Source organism: Zootoca vivipara, chromosome 8 (genome assembly GCF_965207765.1).
Source record: "Zootoca vivipara chromosome 8, rZooViv2.hap1.1, whole genome shotgun sequence".
Lineage (NCBI taxonomy): Eukaryota > Metazoa > Chordata > Lepidosauria > Squamata > Lacertidae > Zootoca > Zootoca vivipara.
The window spans coordinates 38,776,238-38,797,378 of NC_142591.1; the positions used below are offsets into that span (position 1 = coordinate 38,776,238).

General features: G+C 40.9%; 2 protein-coding genes across 5 annotated transcripts in view; both read right to left on the bottom strand.

Moving 5' to 3' along the window:
* The window catches only part of CEP192 (centrosomal protein 192), a 51,971-nt gene extending 46,887 nt beyond the window's left edge, over positions 1-5,084 (bottom strand). For all 3 annotated transcript variants that reach the window (XM_035125389.3, XM_035125388.3, XM_088675303.1), the window contains exons 1-4: positions 4,947-5,084; positions 3,125-3,314; positions 1,475-1,594; positions 656-807 (exon numbers count right to left, since the gene is read on the bottom strand). In XM_035125389.3, the coding sequence (XP_034981280.3) occupies positions 656-807; positions 1,475-1,594; positions 3,125-3,291 (439 nt within the window). In that variant the 5' untranslated portion in view covers positions 3,292-3,314; positions 4,947-5,084. The remainder of the gene's footprint in view (positions 1-655; positions 808-1,474; positions 1,595-3,124; positions 3,315-4,946) is intronic.
* Positions 5,085-6,738: 1,654 nt separating this feature from the next.
* Positions 6,739-20,282, bottom strand: SEH1L (SEH1 like nucleoporin). Of its 2 annotated transcripts, XM_088675308.1 has the most exons (10): positions 19,556-19,833; positions 16,539-16,589; positions 15,264-15,415; positions 14,878-15,004; positions 13,601-13,812; positions 13,037-13,135; positions 11,320-11,460; positions 10,922-11,079; positions 10,535-10,688; positions 6,739-7,545 (listed from the first exon to the last, which is right to left on the bottom strand). In XM_088675308.1, the coding sequence occupies exons 1-10, from the start codon at positions 19,664-19,666 to the stop codon at positions 7,356-7,358; spliced, it is 1,395 nt and encodes a 464-aa protein (XP_088531434.1). In that variant the 5' UTR covers positions 19,667-19,833; the 3' UTR covers positions 6,739-7,355. The 2 variants fall into 2 exon arrangements, with proteins under 2 accessions (XP_088531434.1, XP_034981858.1); XM_035125967.3 differs by lacking the exon at positions 14,878-15,004 and having other exon boundaries at positions 15,269-15,415; positions 19,556-20,282.
* Positions 20,283-21,141: the final 859 nt, after the last annotated feature.

Consider the following 21,141-nt stretch of genomic DNA (forward strand, 5'->3'; position numbering starts at 1 on the left):
ATACATGGATTATACTGCTTGCAAATTTTATGCAAATGCTCTTGCGCTGCAAATACCACTACTTTATTTTTATTTGGCAAGAGAATTTCTTTTTTGTGGGGGGGGGTGTCACTGTCTCCCACTTAGCACTGTGCATAAAATTGAACACTATCAAGAACCTTTAGCAAATGTGAACTAATCAAGTATGGAATCATTCAAGAATATGTTGTTGTTTTTAAATTAAATACACCCTTCAAATACATTCACATACGAGCTCAGGTGCAGAGAAATGTGGTTTGGTTTGCCCAAAATTACTTTAAACCGCATTGAGGTGTGTTTTTTTTTTACAAACAAGTGGTGTATAAATTTTATGAAATACAAGTAAAGAAAAAAAAAGGTCTGTAGACCAGCAGTTCCCCACTCCTGCTTTACTCCATTCTCCCCCATCATCCAAGTCTGTCTATTCTCATGAAGTCAGCCAGCCAAATTATGTAGATGCCAGCTACTACCTTATTTTTGGTAGCTCCAGTTCATTTCCAAACTGGTGGGTGACTATTAGAGGGGAAACTATATTAAACTTCAGGTGTCACAAATGAAGATACTACACTTAGCAGAACTTCAGAATACATTGTAGAATGCTAATAGTATTCCTACAGACACTGTGAAAATTGCCTACCTTCCAAGTGTTGAAGTGAAAGCCCCTCATGCAAAGAATGCCACTGGTTACCAGAGCATTCATTAGAAATATGCTGGTGTTTTTGCTGCAAAACATTAGATTCTTTCTGGCTTGACTCCAACTGATTGTCTGCAGATTTATTACAGCATTCCCTGAGAAAGTTAAAATGAAGGTTTTAATCTTAGTAGTAGTTTTCAGACAGCTCCACTTGCATTGTTTAGCTGAACCACACTAAGCTATATAATCCATGCATAAATATTTTTTATAGTTAAGTTTGCTTATTAGCCTAAAGCTTGTTGTTCCAAAAATTTACAAAGTACATATTTCCATAAACCCATTATTTCCCAGGATCTCAACCATCCTGAGATGGGAGGCGAGTTTAGCTTTCCAACAACATGTAAATATTTTTCTAGTGCTTCTCAACTGGTAATATCAATAGACTAACTTAAATGAAAAAGTTAACTAAGGCTAAAATCTGAAAAAAATATTAGGATCTTACAGGTACTTTTTAACAAGCTAAGCCAGGAAGTAGTTAGCTGAAGGCTGGAAGAAGAGGATTTTTTTCTGTTGTCAAAATATATATAATGAAATTACACCCCCATCTCTGCTGTTAATAGTGACAAGACATGCAGCAACATTTAAATCAGGCATTCATGAAATCTATTTGTCAGAGAATATCTCTAGAAAGTTATTTTTAAGTTGGATCAAAAAGTTCTAATCTACTGTATAAGGAGAAGGGAGTTTTCTGTGAGCAGAAATGTATCTTTGGATCCAACACAAGATGTACAGTAACTTTAAATTATGTGATCTACTTCTTACACAGTATCCTGAAAGTTAAGTATAAGATTCTTTCTTGGATCAGAATCAGATTCACCACTACAGGAAGATGCTAATGGAGCAGGGAATCTACTGTCCATGTAAGACGCTTCATCATATTGTCTGCAATACAGAGAAAACAAAACCATTATTTTGCAAGTTCTCAGTTCTGTTGTTTAGAAGACTGTTTCAGTGATCAGGAATGTCTTATGAAGTGGCACCACCTCCTCATATTAACCACACGGTAAATTTGTCTCCAGTAGTAATCCAAGGTAAAAGTGAGGAAGGTACTTCAATCCTTAGTGTCTCATACTTAGAGCAGTCCTTTTCTTGTTCTTCTTCTTCTTTTGAAAAAGGAACATACTTGCTTCCCCTTCCCCCACCATGGTTTTCAGTTTTCAGCATCTTGCCTAAAAATAGCAGCTTATGAGGTGGCTCACTAAATTAGGGGCCCCAAACTAAGGCCCGGGGGCCGGATGCAGCCCAATCGCCTTCTCAATCCGGCCCGCGGACGGTCCGGGAATCAGCATGTTTTTACATGAGTAGAATGTGTCCATTTATTTAAAATGCATCTCTGGGTTATTTGTGGGGCCTGCCTGGTGTTTTTACATAAGTAGAATATGTCCTTTGATTTAAAATGCATCTCTGGTTTATTTGTGGGGCACAGGAATTCATTCATATGTTTTTTTCAAAATAATAGTCCGGCCCCCCACAAGGTCTGAGTTTGCTGACTAAATGATACTACTGCGACTAAATGATACTACTGATGATACTACTGATGTCAATGGCCATTGCTAGGAACAATTACCGTTCAAGTCTTCATAGCGCTAAGCCAGCAGCCTCCAAGCTGCTTCACAACTCCTCCCAGAAAGGGTACTGGAGTCTCCTTCCCCATAAAGTAGTGGTCAGCAGCAGTTACTAGTAGCCTCCAGCTAATTGCCTCAAGAGCAGCTACTGTTACTCAACCCTGTATATAACAGCTACAGTGGAACCTCGGGTTTATTAACACCTTGGTTTACGAATTTTCAGTTTACGAACACTTTAGTTTATGAACAGACTTCCGGAACCAATTACATCCATCTTCGGGTTAAGTATGCTTCAGGTAGAGTACTCCGCCGGCCTTCTGGAACAGATTAATCCACTTTCCATTACTTTCAATGGGAAAGTTCGCTTCAGTTTATGAACAGACTTCCGGAACCAATTGTGTTCATAAACCGAGGTACCACTGTACTTGCAAAAATGGCTTTAATATCCAGGGATTTAGGTATTCACCTCTACACACAAGAGGGTGACCGAGATAATATGCTAATATGTCTGGGGCCTGCTCCAGATCTCACCACTTGGGAGGATAGGAGGTAGTCTTCAAACAGCCCCTTGCCAGTACCTGCTTTACTTGCCTCCAAGTTACTACACAATGTCTGACAGTTCAGCACATAATTATTAGCTTACTCAACAAATTTTATATAAGATTTCCAATTACTGGTATCTAGATTCTATTTTTTATCATGAATCATACACCGATGGAAGCAGAAAGCCATGCCTGGAAACAGTTTCAGATTTAGAAATTACCAGCCATGAGCAATCCTTCAGTCAATACATTCTTCCCTATCACTCACCTACAAATTTCTAGTCACGAACTAACAAATGCCTTACCCGCCATGAGAGCCTGTTTTCCGTCTGGCTTCAGTTGAAGCAGCAACTGGTATACCAAGATTTGATGAAATTGTGATATTGTCAAAAATGTCACTGGTGCAGCCAGTTACAGAGTTGTGCAAAACACTTGGAAATGTCTCATCTCCAATACATTTGAAGTCTTCCATTATACTGTCTTCTCATAGCTGTCCTAAAGGGTAAAAGAGAGAGAGAGAGGTTACACAAAGGCAGCAAGATAATATTCAAGAAATGTTCTATTTTATCAGTACTTTTAAATCACATTGTCTAGTCTTTGTTTCCTAGATGGTACGTGTACAGTCAGAGACTGTTTGACCTGTGTCATAAAGCTCCTAAATTGCTACAGGAGCTCAATAACTGAGAAACAAAACTGAAAAGCTGTGCAGTTGTTTGACTTTGCAATGACTACCAACACAAGCGTAGCACAGTACAGTATTCCTAGATCTTCCACAAAGACAGACACTAAGTAAATTCTTTCACAATACACTCTAGAAATTCCAAACGCAAAAGGAAGACACATTTGAAGGACTGGAACAGGTACAAGCTCTTTGAAAGTAAAATGCCAGAGCAGTCCAAGAGTAGAGTTACATCAATCACAATTGCAAAATGCAACTTTTACTGTGTTTTTATTTTCAAAATCAAGTTATCTGGTAGAGGATACAAAGCACCAAAGCACATATGCAGGTTGTCAATCCTTTAACAAAATAAATTCTTTTCAGGATACACAGCTCATTAGATTTCTGACTACACACAGTGTAGGTGCTATATTTAGCTGTTTAAGCCGATTGGCATGAGTTTATTACTGTTTCTAGAGGCCGCCAGCAACTGAAGTGGGGTACGGCAGAGAGAATGGTGTACATACTCAATTTTTCATTAATGCTCTTTCAACCAAAACCTTTACTATGGGAGTGGGGTGGGGGAATGTGAGAAGCACCATCAGCTCTCTTGCATACAAAATAATTCTGAATCACAACTAAGTTTTGGTCAGCTCCAAATATATTTTTTCACACCAAGGCAAGCACTTCACAAATTTGCAAGATAAATTAGACTATTTCTCTTGCCACAAAAGTAGCAATTAACTGCCTTGTTGCATTTACAGGAATTACTTTTTTAAAAGAAAAGGGCCCTTTTCTGCAACTGTTCTGGGGCCATATGGGTCAGTGTTGCTAGCTTCAAAGTACTCTTCCATAGCACATTAGCTCAGAAGGACCAGCAGGGCACGGTGCCGGAGCAGCTCTCTGCACATGCTCAGAAACACTTTCTGACACCAGCATCGTCCAACAAAGCATCCATTCACAGTTTGATGCAGAGCCGAGCTGTGGCTCAGCTTTGCCCCCGTTATCGACCTTCTTATGGGCAACTTATAGGAAAGGAGTATGGACACTTCCATGGCACACAGAGCAGGAGGAGGAAAGGAAGAGGAACTCCGTCCCCACCGCGGAATATAAATAACTGCCCCAGGCACACGTGGAGGGCGCCGATTTCTGGCGTTTTTCCTGCTGAGGGCGGCGCTGGGCTGAAGGGAAGCGCTGCGAGGGAAGCAAAGGGGCGCGCCTTTTTTTCGGTTCCCCCTGAAACGGGCTCCCGCCCCTCCGTCCTCTCTTCTCGGGACACCCGCCAAAAAAAGCTTCCCCGACACTCAGGAAACTCATCCGTTTTAGGCGCCGACACAGGAGGGAGGAAGAGAGAACGGAAACCGCCCCGAAAACTACATTAAACGACCGCTTCCGATTGCGAAAAACGTGCCCCCCCCAAAAAAACCCAACCAACCAACACCCCCCCACACATACACAAAACCGCTCACCCAAAGCAAAAGCGAGCGCTGGAACGGCGTCTCTCGGGCGCCTCCGGGCACGCGCATTGATGCGCGAGGACACCGTTCGGAAACGTCACGGCAACCCCAACAAGCGTCGAACTCTGGAGGAGGGAGGGAGGGGGAGAGAGAGAAACGCCCCCCTCTCTATCTTCGAGTAAGTGCGCACGCGCACGCCCCTTACCTGGCGCCTAGGAAACTCGCTTTTGGATTTCGGCGGGCGGGGTGGGGTGGGGTGGGGGGAGGAAGCGGAGGGCGGGATCGGGGGGGGGCACATGCGAATTCTATTGGTTTACGAGAACGGAACGAAGGGAAAGTGTAGCGCTTCTCTGATTGGACGAGAGGGCGGTGACACGCTACTTTCAAACAGTCCGGGAGAGAGAGCTTGTGGGCTTTGCGAAGGTGACAACGATCTCGCTACGAGTCTGCTTACTTGTTATTTTATTTACAAAAGCACCTAAGGCTGGTATATAAATCTAATAAAAAATAATAGGTGATGCTGAGATTTGTTCAAGACCGCCCCCTGAAGTTCCATTCTAATGAATTGGAATACTGTACAGTACTGTAAATCAGCCTGATGACAGCAAGTGTGGTATAGGAACAGAATCAGCTGCTTAAACTAATACATTTTTTTAAAAAAAATCACTGAGGTCATATGAAGCCTTTTGGGATTAATCAAGACAGCTCTTTGGACACCCCCCCCCCCCATCAAAGAAAGAGGGCAGAGGCTATAAGGCAATTATACTGGATGTTCTTTGATGACCATGGTATTGGAAGCATAATTTTATGCGTATTTATGTTGAAATTAAACATTCTGCCCACAGCACATAGTGGGACTTATGAATCACTGATGGACTTACTGTTAAGACCGTGTTCATGAAAGACAATCTTCCCTGATCAGTTTTGAGTGATCACCAAAGGAAAAAAACAGCAGCAGCAGCAGCACAGGATTTTGCTGCATGTTAACATTTCTGCTTAAGGGTAAAGGGTAAAGGGACCCCTGACCATTAGGTCGTCGCTCATCTTGCTTTACTGGCCAAGAGAGCCGGCGTACAGCTTCCAGGTCATGTAGCCAGCATGACTAAGCTGCTTCTGGCAAACCAGAGTAGTGCACGGAAACACTGTTTACCTTCCCGCCGGAGCAGTACCTATTTATCTACTTGCACTTTGACGTGCTTTCGAACTGCTAGGTTGGCAGGAGCTGGGACCAAGCAATGGGAGCTCACCCCATCACGGGGATTCGAACCGCCGACCTCCTGATCGGCAAGCCCTTGGCTCTGTGGTTGAACCCACAGCACCACCCATATCCCTTCTGCTTAGCTGCATCCAAAGCTGCAAGCCTTACCCTTTACCTTAGACTTACTTCTGGACAGACACTGTGAAGACTGCAGGACAAGTTGTATTTTTGCACCAAGGCAAATTGGGTAATTCTTTCATATTTCTACTTTGCTTGAAAACATTTCTACAAGAAACATTCAATATCGTCAGCCTAGAGAAAAGTCTGCAGTGCACTATTGTTGTTTACTGCCCAATGTAGGGTTCAAACCCATGACCCTGAGATTAAGAGTCTCATGGTCTACCAATTAAGCTACCTCTCTGTGGATGATGTTATTTCAGATACCATATGCTATACCCAAGGTGGCTAAGGCTAGAAACAGAACAGGTCAAGGTGCACAGCATAAACCTATGGTCATAGCTGAACTATGACAGCTCCTTCTCCCCAATACTGTATTCACTTTTATACATTTAGAAATAAGTACAACTTAAAACGCACCACACAACATAATTTTCAAATGTTTTTTTATTAACCTACAATTATAAAACAACGTAGTGTAAATATTTTTATGCAAGAAAGTGAAAACGTTTGCAAGTGACTAAACACACTACCAATTCTATATTGCTGCAGAATGCACAAATACTGCATTTTACTTTAGCATTCTATTTCAGTACCAATGTCCAGGGCTCGAAAAAGCCTCAAGAATCTGGTCACTTAGAAGTTTGATGCTGGAGATTAAGATTTTTTCCCCCTCCACACAGTAGAACAGTTTTATTCAAGTTCTATTTAGTTTTAAGGACACATTTCCAAAAACAAGGCAGGATACAGTACAAACAAAATCTATTAAAAAATAGCACAGTAGATTGAATACGAAAAAATAAAAATAAAAAAATGGTGGAACAAGCACTTTGAACTTCTCTGTTGTGTATGACCCACACCTAATACTGCTTATTTGTTTCATCATGGTTGAAAATGTATTGGATAGCAGAGCTAGCATTTGGTGCATAAGCGCTAGCACAGTGAATTCTGGCGGGAGAAAGTATGCAAAATAATAATAAGCAGACAGAAATGCAAGCATTTTACAAGCATCTGATTGAGGCCCTTAATACAGTTTTAAATGTGCATTAAACCCCTTCATGTTCCCGTGATAGGTTAAGAGGTCGAGAGATATATCGTCTGCGAGGGTGAGGATACTGGAGATTGGCAGTGGCAGCATCGCAAGAGTGCTCTATCAGAGGAGCAGGAGGTAGGAGCTGGGCATAACTGGACCATCTTGATCCAGCCCGTGGGGAATCCAGAGGGGGAAAGAAATACCTGAAAACAATGAAGACAGGAACACCAAAAAAGAAAAAAGGAAAAAAACAAGAAAAAAGAGAATAGTAGTAAATATGAGGAGAACCAAAGGGGAAGAGAAAAGACATGCTGGGGGGCGGGAGGGGGTGAAGGCTTTAGTAAATCCATGCCAAAAATAAAATATAATGGCCAAAATCAAGTTCGCAATCAAAACAAAATTGGTTATGGCAGTCTGGAAACTATTTGGTTCGAATACAATATCTATCTCTAAATTAAGATATGCCTTATGTGCATTTTGCAAAATAATAAATTATCTGTAAATTAAATGAGTTCCTAACTATCAACATGTTTGCTCCCTCCTTAAAACCATGTAACTCAATGTTTTTAGTAAACACTTGCAGAAAAACAGGCACACATTAATTATGCAGATATATATATGCTGTATTTGAACCCACATTAACTTGAATGCAGATTTTATAGGACAGATGTGGAAAAAAATCTGTTTTTACAGTGCTTAGATTTTCACAATATACAAGTGACTCCTTTTCCACTGAAATACAGTCTGGGTGCATATATACATAATTCTGGAAAAAATGTAGGATAAACCAAATACATCTGGTAAATTAAAGGCTTAAAGAACTATTACATGTCACTTTTTATGACTTACCCGTAATATTAAAGACACCACTTTGTAATCTTTACAACTCTTTGGAAATGTAGACAAATTTACAGAACAGAATGGCAAAGTTAGTAGAATCTGGAGACAGGACATATTTAGAGCTACATTGACATGCCGCTATATAAAACAAGGCATTTTCTTGCCATGTCCTGATGAATGTTTGCAATAGGACATTGCTTCAGTCTGTTCCAGAGCAATAACTCAATTGCACAGAAGCAGTGTGTGTCCTCACTATGTAATGCATGAAGCATCTTGAAGGCAATGGACAATAATTCCAGAGCAACTTGTCAATGCCACATGACAAACATTCATCTGGATATGGTTCTCCACTACAATATTGTGACCAAAGGAAGTCTTGCTAATTATTCCATGGAATCATGCCACAGGAACATGCAACTATCAGGTAAGATCATTCTCACTAAGTAGACATTAATTAGTGTGGGGGCTTCTGGTGACTTTTTTGTTTGTTTACTCTGAAATAGCATTTAATTAATTGTGAAGCAATTCCAAATTAAGATACTAACTGTACAACTGTCAAGCTACAACAATGTTTACATTGCTTAGTTAAGTTTGCACGTTGCAAATCCATTAACAAAAATGTATTGGTTAAGAATCATTTGAACAAAATGTAGAACAAAATCAATTATTCAAAGCAATTTAAATAAAAACCAACTGATTACCAAGGCTTCACACTAATACTTTCCGCACCCAACACCTCAAATATAAAGGATGGTAATCCTTGTTACTTGGGTGAACTTCCCCCGCTCTGATTTATTAAAATCTTTTTCTGAAGAGGAGGAGAAGTGTCTCCACAAGAAAACTCTCCCTGTTACTGTTTTTTTCCACAGGTTCCAACAAGGTCATACTGTGCTGGCTAGCAAAGTACGCATACAGTGATTTTTAATAGAGCTTTTTGATTTGCTTTTAGTAGTAGGCAGACTGCTGGTGTCTTGGGAAGAGGTCAAACGGCGCTGGGGAGGGGGGAAAGGAGTTCGCTTTCCATTCCTGTGTGCATGCAACAAGCAGCAAAACAGCAAAGTTACTCCAGTTAGCTTGGGTTCAGCTGTGCTTTCTGTTAAAAAGGACATAATACAAATGGAGAAGGGAAAATGCATCACAATTTTAGACACATATGGTTATAAGCACAATAAGAATACTGTGGAACAGTATTTGGTAGGTTTATTAAATTTTAATCTTTTCAATCACTTCTCAAAACAATTTTAATTATTTCCTTGTTAAGCATAGGATGTTGGTGACGTTGATCTCCAAAAGTGTTAGTAGTGTTACTAGTAGTGTTACTAACAAAAGTACCAGAATGCTGAGCCATTATAACAATATTCTATCGTATCAGCCTGTTTCTAAAACTCAGCATTTACATTTCTGTTTATATAGAATCATCAGGGCAATACAATATGTCTGAGTTCAGCCCCATTTTCAAAAGCATATCAAAAGGGTTCTTCCACCCCACAACAGCAAGTATACATCTCATTATTAAAGCTTTACTATTTCTGACTCCAAAGTTGTGCCCTGGAATACAAAATTTTCCTCTGAAATGTAACTCTGAGATTATAAGGGAGAAATGGAAACACAAGAACCCTGTTTAACTGAACAGATTTGAATACATGACCACTTGAATTTTATAGAATGCTGTGTTTCTAGCACTCATATTTGTGGGTAAAAGTGTGGAAAACATAAATCTACAGCATATAGTCTGAATTGTGTTCATCAAATGGTTGCGGCTGTATGAAGCTGCCCAAGGCAATCCTATACAAAAAGTTGATCCCGCAACAATGGTTCCTTTCAGAATCAAGTTTGTGAGGACAGGCCAAAAATAGACTCCTGTGTTGAAATCTAATTTTAAAAAGTGGTTGCCTAGGGCTACTGCAGAACAGGATTGGAAGAGGGTCATGTTCCCAAGGAGTCTCAAGAAGTACCGTAGGAGAGCAGCACAGGAGGCTGAAGTCAAAGAGACCTTGGTTGAGAGACAGGAGGATAATGAGTGGTCAAGGTATTATAGGGCAACAAAGTACTGCGAGTAGGAAAATAAAAGAGCTGATGACATGGTCTTCTAAATACTCAAGTGAACGTAGCATTTGAAGTATGTGAACAGTAACTAGAAGGACGTTTTTCTTTCTTCTATTATATCTGTTGCATACAGGACACTGGAGATAAGACTAGGACAACTGAATCTGCAAGCTATTGATATAAAAGTTACTAATAATTATGCATATGAAAACCAAAATGATGCTTAAGATTTTAGGGAGATTAATGGTGGGTGTTGACAAAACAAAGAGTTTTTAAATTGCAGAATTTACATACAAAGTGGCATACCTGCCAGCAGATGTTCCGTTTACTGAATTCTGGAGGCTTGAATTGGCTGTGCCTAAAGGAGCATTAAAAACTCCCTGCTGAGTGGAACTAGCATTGACTGGACTCCCATTACCTTTCAAAATTCCAGTACACTTCCAGTTGTCCATGTAGTTAGCTGCGGGGTGGGAATGAACAAAAAATTAATGCAATTGTGACTTGAGAATGATATTTTTTATGACAGTTAAAATAGTATAACTAATGATATAGCTCCTAAAACACATTATATTTTAAAAAATCTAACTCTAGCCAGTCCTAAGCAGGTTACTACTATGTATGCTTAAGAATGAAGCCATAGTCTTCTAATAATTCAACATTTAATCACACAGAGAATTCTGAAGGAACACTTACCTTTCCAAAGCCTTACACACCCATCGTCTCCTGAAGATGCAAGCACAGTGCCTGTAATGTTCCAACTTACACGCCAGACCTGAGAATTGTGGTTATCAAACTGAGCCACTAACTGAACCTCAAATTTTGTCAGGCCTGATGAAGAAGTCAGTTCCTTTCTGTTGAAAGCAAAATTGTATATTGGAGTTTGAGCTACTTAAAATACATCCATTCTTTTAACTACAGAGAGTAAAACAATGTTTCCCCCTTTTTTGTGTGCCGCTTAAAAAAAAGGATTACTGAATATAGAATAAACTTACAAGGTTCTTAAACATGAGGACAATTAGTACCAGTTGGGAGAAAAAAATGGCAAATATCTGCTTCCACATTATAGGATGATATGTATGTCAAAAACTCACCTTAGTGGTTTTAATGTGAAAATTCGCACATCTTTGGTAGCTACAGCCAATATATGGAAGGACCTTCCCAGGTTTGGAGCAAATGCAATATCATGCACAGGGTCTGTGACTGTCATAAGTGTTTCTGCTTTTGCATACTTCCTGAAAAGTGAGACAGACAGGGTATTAATTTCTAAACATAGAAACATATTAAAGCCCCCCCCCCCCTGTTTTTATAACAACATTATGGCTAAATTCTCCTATGAAAGTATTTTTTAAAAAGTGTTCTCTAGATAACAATCCTTTTTTTTCTAGAATGTATGTGAATTATAGTATGTACCATTTGATGTCTGGGGTGTACAATTTGCTACAAAATTATTGCCGTGTTATGAAGTGTTCAAGTGACAACTGATTGTTATGAACAACAAGAGGATGGGACCAGGTTACTCAACAATGACACTGACTTGAATCACAAGTTGTCTTTTTACTTCAAAGAATTTAATAGGCAGTGTTATGGAAATTCTTTCTGAAGCACCAAAGTTCAGAATGGCAAGTCTGTTGATTCATAGCAGAAAAAACAGACTGTACTCTTAGATTCCAAAAAAAGTAAAACCATAGGAAGGGGAAAACTTTCCACAGATCATATGTTTCTCATTACTTCAACATCACTCACTATTCCCAATTAGTCAAATCAAGCTTATTACAGAGAGTTTGGATCTTTTCAGTAGAATAAGCTGCTTTGTTTTGGCAACAGACCCTATATTTGGAGGCAAGTACACAGGATAGGATTTTAATGGTTTGCATTCATTAATTAAATGTAACTTTGCAAACCTTTTAAGGAAAATAATAGTATATTATTAGGAAAGCTAAAAATATCAGTATACTCTACAGGTTGTGGATCAAGCCCAACTTCTGTCATTAAATTATCATGGGGTATTGGCAAGTTACTTCTCCCTCAGCTTCAACTTGAACAGTAGCTATACAGCAGAAGTGGGGAACCTCCTGCAAGAACATCATGTTCCCTTGCAGCCAACCTTCTGAAGGTCATATGCCTGCAGTGGCAGAAACAAAACAGAAGTGGGTGTGGCCAGAACAGGCAGAGCGCAAATGCACCGCGGAGAGAGAGAGGTGGGTAATACTCAGCCTCACCCACTACCAGAAATAGGCTTGAAAAAATTTAGGGCTTTTCTTTCCTAGCCACAATGCTAAGGAAGGGGTGATCTTACAGAACACAGGTAGGTTAAAATCTTCTTTCCCTGCTGTGATTTCCCCCTCCCATGCACTCCCAGCATGATATTTAGGCTTGAAATAAGCCCACTATTGGTTTATAGCAGGAACAGAGAACCACTTTCAGCCTAAGGGCCAGATTCAAACCTTGTCAACATTCTGGCGGCCACAATGGTATGTGTGGGTCAGAAGTGGGCGGGATCATCTTTAACTGTATTTCACATATACTTTGGAGGGAACTTTAGTAAAAGCAGCAAGGCAGATTAGAATGAGGACAAGTAACAGTAAATAGCATCATTTGATTGGCAGGTGGATGGAATTTGCTATAAATGGTCACACAGGCCATTTGGAGGGACCACTGGTGATCTATAGTATAATCTTAAAATCAATACCAAATTACGGTTTCAGTGAACCATTTTAACATGTTCAAGTCTCAGAAGAACAAATTATATTGCGAAGCAAAATTATGAAGTGTTTAAAAATGAAAGTTGCTTTGTTTTCTTTCTCTTACCTGGTATTTTCATTGTATTCATAAATCTGAACTTTTGCCAGTACATTTGGGCTGCTGTCATCACTTCCTACAGCTATCATAGGTGCATGAGCGCGAGAGCTGCAAATGCAAAATGGAATATTCTTACAGAGGACTTCTTATGATGAAAATAAATTCCTCGATACCTTTTCTCTTAAAAGACAACATGCACAGTGGACACCTGATGGAACATAGGATCCCAGGAAGAAAGGTTTTTTGCATCACCTACTTGCTGATCCTTCTAACTCAGGAGTAGCTAACACAGTGTCCTCTAGACATTGACTCCAACTCTCTTTAACCTAAGCCATCTTAGCTAATGGTCAGGGATGATGGGAGTTCCAGCCCCATGACATCTGGATGGCCTCACATTGGCTACCCCTGGATTCTAACTATTCAACAGTCTCTGTTTCCTTTTAGACCCAGCACCACTATTTTATAGTTAAGAATTTAAATAAATATTACACCAAAAGGAAACAAGCCAATTACCCTAGGGTTTCCCTCCCTCTTTACTTTCTGATTAGCCTGTCAAGGGAATTGATAGCTTACCTTGAAGGATTCCAAGAAATACAACTGCAGCTTAGTTTACATGAGATTTCATGCTGAAGTGACCACTGACTGAGATTCATAACATCTGGTGCTTCATATATCCTAACAACTCCATCTGCTGAACATGTTGCCAGCATGAGGCCCATATGCTTAGGAGCAAACTTTACATCTGTAACTGATGTCCTACTGTCAACCAGAGTAGTCCTCTTCACCTAAAGATAATCAATGGAGCAGTCATTAGAAGAAGGAAAACAGATTTTTAGAAGCATCATCATTTATTTATTTAGGTAAATAAACTTTAGAATAGAGAGCTAGATTTTTATCTGCAAACAAGTAAGATACTACATGTTTGATAAATTTTATGGTCCGGACGTTATTCATGAAAAACATAACCATGAAACATAACTATATTAGAAATCTTACAAGCTCCAAAGTTAAGGAGAGCAAGTATGCTCATTTGATATTATGAAAAGTTCAACTGACATACATTCTAGCTGAAAGCATAAAGAATGCCCTTGTATACTGCGATGGACAGATAGTGGTACCTCGACTTACGAATGACTCGACAACCAAATTTTTCGACTTATGAATGGGGGTAATGGCCGCGCGCTTACGAATGTCTCGACATCCAAAAAAAAAAAAAACCCCGCAGCGGTTTTAGATAAGGATTTTTCGACTTACGAATTTTTAGATAGTGTTGCTTCGACTTAAGAATTTTTCTGTTTTCAATGCATTCCTATGGGAAATCACGTTTCCAATGGCGTTTTTCGACTTACAATTTTTTCGACTAATGAAGGTGCCTTCGGAACGGATTAAATTCGCAAGTCGAGGCACCACTGTAATTGTTAATACTAAAGGTAAGAGTCAAGCAAATTGTAGAAGCTAATCAGAATTAAAACTAATAGATACTTGAATTTGAGGAAGAGAATCCATTTCTTGCCAGGTCAGATTGGCTAGTAGTGTCAAAGGGCTGCATTAGGCAGTCTCTGCTCTAGGATCCAGGTCTAGGGGCACCCCCAACCCTGGAGGAAGGCTTTTCAGGAGGCAGTAAAGGCAGCTGCTTGAAGGAAAGAGCTAAAATGTTTCTGTGCATACGCAGAAGACTGTCAGTGGTATTTGAATCCTGGCCTTTGCCCTCCCATACTCTCCAATCCCAACCTCACCCCAATCATGTGGATTAACAGGATAATCAACAACCCATCAGAGCTACGGCTTGGATCTTAACTTTTATTACACAAAAGGAATGGAGTTCTGTTCACATAATGGGGCTTTGCCACCTCCTCTCTGCAACTCCCTACACCTCCCAAAAATCTGCTCCTGAGAGTTGAGGAACTCTTGAGACTGGTGTAGGATATGGGATGTGGGACTGCAGATGGAGAGAAGTTGGTAGAAAACACACATCTCCTTGTGTGAATAGAAGAAAAATGTAGGGTCCAAGCTTATGATTCGTCAAAAGCCATGTACAGTAGACAAATTGAACTAAATATATCTCTGTATATTCAAATATGTAGCTTTGTGAATATATAACTTTTTTATTAAAAAATCATAATAAATCTCTTAACTGTGAAATTTAGCAAATTTAGCAAAGTAAATCCTCGAGGCAGCAAAAATGTTATGAATTATACGTGAGAAATGAGTGCATCAGAACTGTCACTCTTCAAACCTTACCCAGTGACTTTGCCCTCGAAGTTTATCATTTGATTCTCCTACTATTTCTTCCCATACAGCAGCTGTTCTGTCAAAAGAGCAGGAAGCCAAGACTTGTCCAAACTCTGGATGTGCCCATGTAACACGCCACACAGATCCACTATGTGTCTGGAAAGGTAAGAAGAACTGAAACTTGAAAACCAAAGACTAAAATTGAAGTTGTTTTAACGTATGCACCTTTGCAGGCTTGGAGAAAAAAATAATAACAGCAATATAAATTAAGCTTAAACATCAAAGTCCCTTTACAGTACTCCCCTTGACTGATCCACTTCCAAAACACAAACTAAAATGTATGGGACAGCTGCATATTCCTGTCTTGCAGGGAGTTGGACTAGATGATCCTCAGGGTCCCTTCCAACCCTACAATTCTATGATTCCATGATTCTATGTTGTATACCACCTACCCAGTTAACTGAAGTAATTGAGTCAAAGTCCATGCACACATAATATTCCAAGTGGACCCTGGAGGCAATTTCCCACATGGATACATGTTGGCCATATTTGCATGCCACACGAAACCATGGTTTGAAGCAGGCAAACCATGTGCTCCTTTTGCCTGATCCACAGTTCTGTGTCACAAGAGATACTTTCCAAGTTCTCTGGCATACACAAAAGGACTTGATGAGATGGACGTAAGGAATAACTTATATGACACTGAGTTTTGGGACAGGTAGAAGTTTCTACCATATCCAAAAGTCAGCAGAACATGAGAGAACTCCATCAAATTTCTTTTAATAATAAGAAGGATGTTTTGTGATTCATATGCTGCTAGGCACCTTGGAAAGGAACAGATTTGGGGAGACCTGCATATTAAAGAAACAGACTGGAAATATGGAAAGTGTGAATAGAAAATTCAAGGAAAACATTTTTACAAATCTGAACAGAAACATGAACATCTGTATACATGAGCATCTTTATAGTTTCAACAGAGGGGAAACTGAAAATTCCATCCTAGGAGTTTTGTGTAGTTAAACATTCATAGGGACTGACTTAGCAGTTAAAAGTAATTTACAGTACATCAAATTATAGCTTCATACAATTATTGAGTTACACATTCAGGCTGCAATCCTTAAGACGCTACAAGGGAGTAAGCCCCATTGAAGAAAAATAAATTTACTGCTGAGTGAACATGCATAGGACTGCACTGTTAGGAATGAATATTTCCTACATTGTGGCTTCTCATGCTGAAAACTGTTGCATGCAACTGATTTTTCCAGGCTTGAACCCTTACCTTCCAGCTGGCAGTACAGTGCCATTCTCCATTTTCACCTTTGTCCCAAACCTATTAAGAAAACCAAACAATATCTAAATATTTTATTCAAAAGTTAGAGAAAATACAATGATCCCACAAACAAGTCCATAGATCAAGGTATGTGGAGAGGCTGGATGTTAAACTACAAATACTCTTCTATAATATCAACTCATATGTGAGCCAAATAAGAATTGTGCACAGATTTCTCTATAAAAAGGACAGTGAGTGTGTGCGCTATTCCAATTTGGAATTGCCTCTGTTCACTAGAGAGTATCTGGCCCCAACACTGGACCACTTGGAATCCTTGAGGCTACTTTTATCATTTTCTTACACAGATATAATTTCTGTGCAGGGTTCGAAATTAACAGGGTGGGTGCCAAACACATTTTGCGCTTAAAGATTCTCCATTTGTGAGCACTCTCAAGGATTACTGAAATGTATGTGCTTTGAAGCCTCGAAGTATAAGTTAAGTATAGACAATTAACAATTAAGAGTAGAGTGTTTTGAAAACTAAAGTATAGTACCAATATTTTTACGTATTGTAAATACCAAATAAAACATGTATTAACAATATCTGCTAAAAATTGATATTAATAATGTGCCACTTATGTGAATTGCATATTAGTTCATGCTTATCAAAATAATAAAAAAATGTTGCTGAACCCCCCCATGGCAACTAGACATTCTGTTTTGGTGCCCTCAACCCAGGTCTCAGAAGCCATTTGGCTCCTAGCTTTTCTATACCAGTTTCTAACACTGCTTCTGTGTATGAAAAGGTTATATGGCATAGTACCTAGGTATTTGCTGAATATACATTGCGAAGTTACAGCTAATCATAGTGTGAGGGGCAAGGGGTATCGCGAAGCCCCTCCCCTCCTGAGTTCCAGCCCAGCCCAGAGCACGACTGAGAGCAGGGAAAGCTCCAGCTCAAGTGGGGAAACAGGAAGTGGGGTCCAAGGCTCTGGCAGGGTAGAAGAGCCAGCGTCCCAGGTGGGACAGGAAGGAGGAAAAAAGGGGGGCAGACCCATCCCCCCAACTCCGGAACTTCGCAGAAAGCGTCGGGGGAAGAGGATGGGGCTCCCCAAGTTGTTATGCTGGCGCAAGACGCGCCAAACGCCATTCGGAGGTTCTGATTAAAGCTGAAAAGATGTGTCTCTGTAAATAGCTCTACCTTTAGCACTGTAAATACGCAGCACCAATAAAAAGATAAAATGCAGAGCGGTGTAGAGTCGTTACTCTGAAGTAGTCCCATCCGGCCACTGTGACACATAGCATCACACTACATGCAGACATCTACATGTGCAGGATGACACGGTGCATATAAATTTCTACATGGGAGCAATATTTATGCAGGAAAATTGTCATGCGCAAAATGGGTCTTAGAAGTAATGGTTAGTCTCTCCAATACACTGTCCTATATAAAGCAAGATACATTAATTTTATCATTAAAACTCTGCATTTTTACCAGTGAATTAAACTCAGTTACCACAGTGAGAGTTCCAAGTGAACACATAATTACTCACCGCAAACTTTACATGTCAACTAAACATGAGTCATTATATTATATAGAGAATATATAGAATATACAATGTATATTATACATACACACCCCTAATGAACATTACTCTGAATTGCATCCAACAGTAGTCCCACTGTAACAACTTAGATCCATTAATTTTAGTAGGTTTACTCTAGGTAAAAGTCAGGACAATACACACCTCTGTGTCCTTTCTCAACTGCAAAACTAGTATCCTTACTTGAAAGTCCCATTGAGTTCAGTTCAACTTACTTCTGAGTAAACAAAGAGGATCAATCTATATCTCAGCTAGTACACACTTACACAGCATTCTGACTATGTCTACTCAAAAGTTTTAATTCAGTGGGGTTTACTCAGGTTAAGAGGGGTGAACACTGAAGAATGATTTACAATCCTAACCCACCTATTTGGGAGTAAACTCCATTAAATTCAATAGAACTGGCTTCTGAGTAAACATGGTTAGGATTGCAGCCTAAATTGTTATTAATCCCAAATCACTAATTCCCATTAAGGAAAATAAATCCAAATTGTCTACACCTACAGTATTGCAAACCTGTACTGCAAAACTCTGTCTGGAAAATAATCTTGAACCACTTTTTAAAAGCAAACAACTTATTACATACATATGTTACAAGGCCACACAAATCCTCTGAGGGACCCATGGGTATTAACACAAAACAAAAATCAGAAAAATTACAGTCACCCTAATTGCATGTTTACTGAAAAAGCCTTTGAACATGTCCATCATCCCACATTATTACTTGCTTTCTCCACTAATAAGTTGCGACTCCTCCATCTACCATGACTTGCCCAACGTTGCCTTTGAGAACCCTTTAGGTATACAGTAATTGCATTGCACTGGTCCAAAATACAGAAAGATGATTAAGGACAGAGCTGTATGCACCCCTTGCTATATGGAAGTAAGCGCCATCGAATTCCGTGGAACTTTTGCCAAAGAGGGCACAAGACAAGACATGCTGCTAGAGAAGTTCCCGACCTAACCATTTCATTCATACCACACGCATCCTGCCGTTTATTATTAATAGTTCAAGCACTGTAACTTGAAGTTGCCACCAAAATCAGTCCATAAGCCTGCTTGGGGTTTGCTGGGTTTTCTCCCGCGCTACAACAACAGGGATTTCTCATGTCCTACAATTTGTTATTTCTTCTGTTGTAAAAAGGCTGCTATAAAGCGTGGTTCTCCAACAAGCCCCCCCCCCGACCACCTGTTACCCAGCCACCGCAGTAGCCCTCCTTGAGGCCTGGCTGGCCGAAGGAGCCGGGCAGCCACGAGCAGAGGTGCAACGCGTGGCCCCCGAGAGAGAAAGAGAGGCAGGGCGAGCGAGGACGCCGGCCGGAGGAGCCTCGGCGTCAACTGGCCCCGCGCGGGTCTAGCCAGATTCACAAGGGGAGACAGCCCGGGGACCGCGGCCTCCGCGCGCTCTCCGCATCCCCGCACCTTGACACTCTGGTCGCTGGAGCAGGTCGCCATGCGCCGCCCATGGAAGTCGAAGGAAACGTCGTGGATGAGGTCGCGGTGGTCGGCCGCGATGCTGCGCGCCACGAACATCTCGGCGGCCTCGCTCCGTCAGCCGAGCTCGCTTCTGCTGCTGCTGCTACAATTAAGACAGCGGAGGAGGCGAAGCAGCGGCTTCCCCTGACGAGCAGCTGCACTGAAGGCGCGAGCAAACTCTTTCCCCTTGTCTCTCTCACCACGAAAAGGCGCGCCCGGCTCAGTCTAATTGCGTGAAGCGCCGGGCCTTAGCGGGGAGGCGGCGGCCAATGGAGCGTCTCCGCGGCGCTTGCGCTTTTGCGCCTTTCCCTCAGGCAGAAGCCGAGGCAGCCCCGGCAGTGGAGGAGGGGAGGAAACCGACGAGTCTCCCCATTGTTCTTATAGAGCGAGGAAGGATTTTCCGATTTCCAAACCCAACAGGCGGAAGCTTTAAGAGTTTCCTACTACCTGCCCTGAACATGCTTGTTTTTTTTTGTTTTTGTTTTGCAGAGACGCACTCCGAAGAGTCCGCTTACTCAATTTCGGCTCTGGTAATAAAGTTGAAACACCGATCGGGGACGAAGCAATTTGGGATCCGGTGGCTTTGCTCTGCCCCTAGTAACGCCCTGTTTTTGGAGCCCAAAGCTTGATACCACGGGTGCCGCGGAACCATCTCTGGCTAATAAACTGCTGCAGAGCACGCGCCGTCCCGTTGCCGCCCCCAGGTCAGGAAATTTCCCCCGCCAGCATATCCTAACTCCCATCAGCAAAGATAGGGGTGGGGGCGTGGTGAATGTTGAGAATGCAGCTGTTAGACTCCAGTCCTTTACACACTTACCTGGATATGTTTCGTTGAAATCAATGGGACTTCTAAAATAGTTGCATTTATGCAAGACATATGTCAACATTGCTGCAATTCTAGTTCATATTAAAACACTCAGTTTAACATGGGAATGGGATTTTGTCCCATTAACATTAAATTGGTCCAATCGAAGTGCTTTCTCTTAAATCAGGAGTGGCTAACCTTTGACACAAAGGTAGACAATTAGACAGGGGTGCCAGTGATGAATGTGGTCAAAAACTGGTTATTATGGCCACACAAACTTGCACGTAAACATTTACCACTACATACACCCCAGCATTGTGTTTACATTTTTCCTTTGCCACCACCCAAGTTGGTGTGGTGGAAGGGGAGAAGTTGCTTTGGTGGACAGATCATCCTTGCTATTTGTACTGAATCCTTATAGACAGTTTTCACTGTAACAATAACCAGCAATACATGCTATAGAACAGGGGCTGTCTCCGCAGTGCCTGTAGGCACCAGTGTGCTCACCAGTACCTGTCAGGAAAGGCGTCAAAAATCCACAATGCACACAATACTGTTTGATCTTCTTGCTCCATACTCTTTTGCACTGGTTTGGCATATTGAACAATTAACACCATTAAACATGCCCACATTCCATTGGATACCAAGGTCATATACAACAACCCTGTCTTCAATTCTGAAAGAGAAGTGTGACGTTTCCCTCTGTAAGTGTGGTGGTCACAATTTT